Below are 5,997 nucleotides of genomic sequence, written 5' to 3' on the forward strand. Positions count from 1 at the left end.
TTTGGCATGCTATGGAGGCTAGCCATACCAGAGATAGCTTCTTATTAACCACCAGGCTCTCAGCACCATGGATAGCTGCTTAACCAGCCATTCAGGCCCTGATAACCTCCCATTAAATACTCAGGGTTTCGGGGCAGGTTTCAAACCTTTGACATTTCCTGCATTACGTGCAAAGTCAGCCTAAGCCACCTCCAATCGTCACATCCCACTGAGTTATGTTACATAAGAACCACAGCATACATGACAGGTACATGATTCAAGAGTTTAGTATACCAGGGCTCGAAATTTATTTCTGGGAGTAGGTGTACTGGTGCACCCAACTTAAAAAACTGGGTGCACAAAAAATTGTTTGGGTGCACCATTTAGAATTCAAGCAAAAACTAATCATGTTCCATTTATTGAGAAAAATACTTACAAGTTACAACAAGGAATGAATGAATGAATGAATGAATGAATGAATGAATGAATGAATGAATGAATGAATGAATGAATGAATGAATGAATGAATGAATGAATGAATGAATGAATGAATGAATGAATGAATGAATGAATGAATGAACGAATGAATGAATGAATGAATGAATGAATGAATGAATGATACTTTATTTCCGTGTCGTGCGCTATCCCGCGCCCAGCCCGTGTGGGCTTATACGACACCGATACAAGGATTTTCCTGTTTTTCTGACACTTAGACATCAACAATATGCTGTCTTATTACAGTTACTCTTGTATACATTTAACATCTTAACATACATAAACCTACAAAAATGTTTGGGTGCACAGCTCCAAATTTGGGTGCACTAAGGTGCACATGCACCCAGTTTTTCCAGCCCTGTATACCAGACCAGGGCTTGAAATGCTGGGTGCATGCTCAAGTTTTATTGGGAAAGGGACTCACAGGCCTTATTAGCCTGAATTGCACCCTACATACAATATCAGGGCTCAAAATACTGGGTATATGTGCACCTTAGTGCACCCAAATATTTTCCTAGGTTTACGATATGTAAAGATATTAAATGTGTAGTAGTATACAGCATATTCTTAAAATCTAAGTGTCCGAGAAAAATAATAAAATTGTTGTTGTAGTACTTTTCTTTAGGAATGAAACATATTGTAGTTTTTGCTGACATTCCACTTATTTTAGGTCATAATGGTGCACCAAAATATCTTAGGTTGGTGCAGGGTGCACCTACCGGTATTCCCAACAATGAATTTTGATCCCTGTCCTGAGTCACTTTACGTAAGGACCAACGCACACATGACAGGTATGTGAGTTCTGCATACCAAACTCTTATGTAACAATGCACCATAACTGACAGATATATACTGTAAATCACTTAATACGCACGGTACTTTTATATTTGCAGATTTTGCCGTCACTTCTGTACTGCGAATTTATCATATCCACGAACAAATAATTCATGGACTCTTCTGTTCCTGCCGCCACCATGAACATATTATTATAGGTCTGGAAACATGTAGCTACCGGTGGTAGCTTTAAAGTCGTGAGAATTTGAATAATCTGCCAAACCTGGCAAGAGGATTGTTGGAATGTAATTAAAAATCACTGCTGAGTAGACTGGAAGGCTGTACGGCTCTCCCCTGACATGTACTTAGATGTGGTTATGAAGGTTTGCATTTTTAATGGCAGATAATCTGCTTTGGGTGATCCTCCGGGTTTTAAGACTCAATAACTGTCAGGTTTTTGTGGAACAGAGGGCCTGGGAAATGCAGTTACTTGGTTTGTGTACACCAGGGCTCTAGTCAGCACCTGTTTTTCTGTCAATTGCAAGAAATTTGCAGTGTGTGACAGAAAAATTTTTAAACCAATTCATTGACCTTGGCAGACGAAATCAACAAAACCAGGGCTGGAAATACTGGGTGTATGTGCACCTTAGTGCACCCAAATTTGGAGCTGTGCACCTAATTTTTTTCTGTGGGTGCACTGGTGCACCCAAATATTTTTGTAGGTATTTTTGTACATATCAATGGCAAATAATATGCAGGATATTGTTGGCGTCTAAGTGTCAGAAAATAATAAAATGTTTGTTGAAGCACATTTCAGATTCAAGCTCAAGCTACAGTAAGATCTGTAATTAGGTTTTGTTTTATATGATGCACCCCAAAAAATTTTTGGGCACCTAGTTTTTTAGGTTGGGCCCTGGGATACGAAATTTTGATTATAACGCCGTCCAACATTTATAGCATGATATAAAGGCTTTACATCAGATTCCTGCAGTTCTTTGCCATTCTGCTAGATGGCAGTGCTGACTGGAGGAAACTGACTAGTAAAATGCAATGTCGGTGGAAAGGTTCAGGAAGGTATTGAGAGATTCTTGTGCAGAGGCACTAAACAACAACAGTGACTATAATATACAAAACTATCAAACACTACTAGTAATCATGACTTTACAGGTAAGGCCATACCAATTTAATTTGTTGTTTCTCAGATTTTTTTAGAAAAAATATGAAGCGACAGGGCGAAATAAAAATAAAAACAGGCCAAGGCACTCCATGATAGCCGAAAATGTAACAATATGAGCCATGAAGTGAACATACCAGGCTGGTTTGTAATTAAAACAATAGATTTTTAACTTTCAATGAAACAAAATTGCCTGCTTACATTAAAAAAACTTTAAGAACTAGGAACAAAAGGACTTTCTTCAACCGTTGGGGCCAAAATATGTCTTTCATTGAGCATTTTGCAGTTAATTTAGAACCCCCCGAATTTTTTTTTTTGCAAATCAGAAAAAAATGGACAGGGCGATCCGAGAAGCAACAAATTAAATTGGTGTGGCCTAATCACTAGATGAACAACATATTGAATTATCAAGAAAAACATGGTTCTAACATACATTTTGTACCTTTCCTAACTGCTAGTTGATTTAATATTGGGATGTTTATATGATGATATATGTATAACACGGGTCTACCTTACCCTGCCCACTCATCAGGTGCAGTTCTGGGGTTAGCTGCTAGGGCGAGCTCCTGATCCATGAGCCACAGCATGACGAAGCCTGCCATGGTCACCACAGCTGCGTTGGAGATCACACCTGGGGAAAGGGAAAGTTCACTTTCACTCATGAACACCTGGGGAGAGTGAAAGTTACAAACCTTCTTTGTTACCTGTAATCTTCAGGTATATCAAATCACTTTGTCTTATTTTTTGTCTTATTCTTTGTTTCCTATTTCCTATTTAATGATAAATAAAATACACAAAGCAACTAGAAAGGCCAATATTTGCTTTGGAGCAAATACAGCGATGGGTTCACCACATTTTACGACATGGCAGGGAAAGAATGGGAAACACAAGGGAAAACAATGATTTACATTGATATAACTATAATATGAAGTAAAATACAACTAAAACAACAGTTGGATAGCTATTCCCTACTTTATTGGTTAGGATTTTTAATTGCATAATGCAAACTGTTGATTTTCAAAATAAAAAAAAAAACGTCCATGCCCGGCATTCCAATGCTGGAGCAGGAAAGCTTGAAATACCTACCAAAACACTTGAATACAGACATACTGTCAGTATGGAAATGCTTCTGTGCAGGTGTTAATCAAGTTAAATCCCAACAGCCAATCAGCAAGAAGTATAGAGGAAAGCTGCATGCCTATTGGTTGATGCCCTGCATTCCATTCTGATGACTCATGCCCAAACGTGGTAAACAAGGCAGACTAACACAGTAATACATTTGCTATAACACAGCCAAAAAACTCAAATAAAACCATTCTAAAAGCCTGTATCACAATAATTTAAAAAACGCCTAGGGGTATTTGCCCACTGTACCTCCATACCAAATTTCAGGACCTTAGGCCCTAAAATGAAGAAGCTGAATCCATTTAAAGATATGGCAGGAGGAGGAGGAGGAGAAGAAGAAACATCAGAAAAAGCAATATGGTTTCACCACACCACTTCGTGGTGTGGTGAACCCATAAAAAAACAACAACTAAACCTGGCTTGTAGTACCTTCATCCACAATGTAGGTGAGAACAGCCAGACCAACAGCAGCTACCAGCATCACCAGTAACAACCTACACACAAGGTAATCAGACAAGGTAGTCAGACAGTGCGCGCGCATGCACTCACACACACACACACACACACACACACACACACACACTCACACACACACACACACACACACACACACACACATGCACACACACACACACACTCACACACAGTCACACACACACACACACAAACACTTATAATGGGCACCAACAGATTAAACCAGTGAGTACAGTGTAAGGTACATCATTCAATAAAACCCACATTAATCTAGTACAATCTGAGCTATGTATATATTGATAGAAGAGGAGCTGTATACACTTATTTTACTGTATCTTTCAGTGTCTATACAGGAAAATGACCCCTCACCAGTTTAATGTGGAGCTGTCTCGGCTGTACAGGACAGCAGCTAGGACAGCACTGATGACATAGGAGACAGCACTCACAGCAAGGATCAGGGTCTGTGGGAGAGGAGAAATAATATTACACAAGACATGCACAAGCAAACATACACGCATACACAAGCTCACACACACTCAAACACAGTGTCACACACACACACACACACACTCTCTCTCTATCTCACACACACACACAATCATACAAACACACACACACACACTCTCTCTATCTCACACACACTCCAACACACACACAAACATACAGAGTACACACACTCACACGGCACACACACACACACATTCACACAAACACTCAAACACAGTGTCACACACACACACGTACATACATACACACACACACACACACACAATTCATACACACAAACACACGTTAAGATACAAACATACACATACACATGTACACACATACACACATTAAAATATACACACATAAGTGATAATTTTGTATAATTTCATCAATTTGCAGGAGTTATCCTTTCACCTTAATGAAAACTGGACGTTCCTCGATGTGTTGCAGTGCCAGTTCGCTGCATCTCAAGGTCATCCTCACGACCTCCGCGGCCTCCACGAGCAGAAGCGCGGGCTCGGAGACGAGTAGCAGCTTGTCGTACAGCCAGACGAGCGCGTACGGCATCAGGTTCACGGGCAGCGAGAGAACCAACACCAGCGCGCCGACTTGTACGTACGGCGCTATGAAGGACTACAGGGACAGGATGGGAACGGTAGACTATAGTATAAATAGTATAATTGGGGCTCAAAATACTGAGTGCATGTGAACCTTGGTGCACCAAAAATTGGAGCTGTGCACCGAAATATTTATCATATGTTTATGTATGCAAAGTACTTACTGCATACAATATTTTTAGATAATTTGATGTCTTAACCAGGTCATAGACCCTTGACTTTTTTTGCCCTGTGGTGGCGTAGTTACTTCCGCATTTGTTGTGTTTTGCTGCAGTGTGATATATATGGGCCCCGCAAGATAAGGGGGTAGAGCTGTGTACCTAAACAAATTTTAGGTACAGGTACAGGTACAGGTACACAGGTTTAGGTACAGGTCCGGACCTGAACCTGTACCTGAACAATTCGACCAATTTATATGCTCTTCTGAACTCCTTCAATAACAAAAAAAACATAAATAAACTTGATAGTTAAGGTTTATTCTTTGTTTATGGCGAATGCTCAGATAAAATATAGGTGTTTTTGTTTTCATGAACACACTGTCCTTACACAGGGACCCATTGTTAACCAGCTATTTACACATTTGAGGTCACAAATAGGCATAAAATTGGTGTGAAATTGTTTAGGTACAGTACCGGTACTGAGGGATTAGGTATTTTGGACCTGTACCTAATCAATTTTTCCGGTACAGTATCGGTACTGCGTACCGGTACACAGCTCTATAAGGGGGTAATAAGATATTAGATAACAGTTATATACTAAGTTAGCAAACTAGTATACAGCATATTCTTGACATAAGGCCATGTTGATTTGATTATATGGATGACATCCGCGCGCGCATGAATTTTCGGCCGTTTCCAAAAAAAAGTTTTC

The 5,997-nt window shown here is 39.8% G+C and overlaps 1 protein-coding gene across 1 annotated transcript in view; it reads right to left on the reverse strand.

The window, feature by feature from the left end:
• The window catches only part of LOC109468538, a 29,707-nt gene that overhangs the window by 22,532 nt on the left and 1,178 nt on the right, over nt 1-5,997 (reverse strand). The window contains exons 2-5 of the mRNA XM_019766781.1: nt 4,925-5,143; nt 4,391-4,482; nt 3,977-4,041; nt 2,939-3,053 (exon numbers count right to left, since the gene is read on the reverse strand). Of these exons, the coding sequence (XP_019622340.1) occupies nt 2,939-3,053; nt 3,977-4,041; nt 4,391-4,482; nt 4,925-5,143 (491 nt within the window). The remainder of the gene's footprint in view (nt 1-2,938; nt 3,054-3,976; nt 4,042-4,390; nt 4,483-4,924; nt 5,144-5,997) is intronic.

Source organism: Branchiostoma belcheri, unplaced genomic scaffold (assembly GCF_001625305.1).
Source record: "Branchiostoma belcheri isolate BF01 breed outbred unplaced genomic scaffold, Haploidv18h27 scaffold2, whole genome shotgun sequence".
In the NCBI taxonomy this organism is placed as follows: domain Eukaryota; kingdom Metazoa; phylum Chordata; class Leptocardii; order Amphioxiformes; family Branchiostomatidae; genus Branchiostoma; species Branchiostoma belcheri.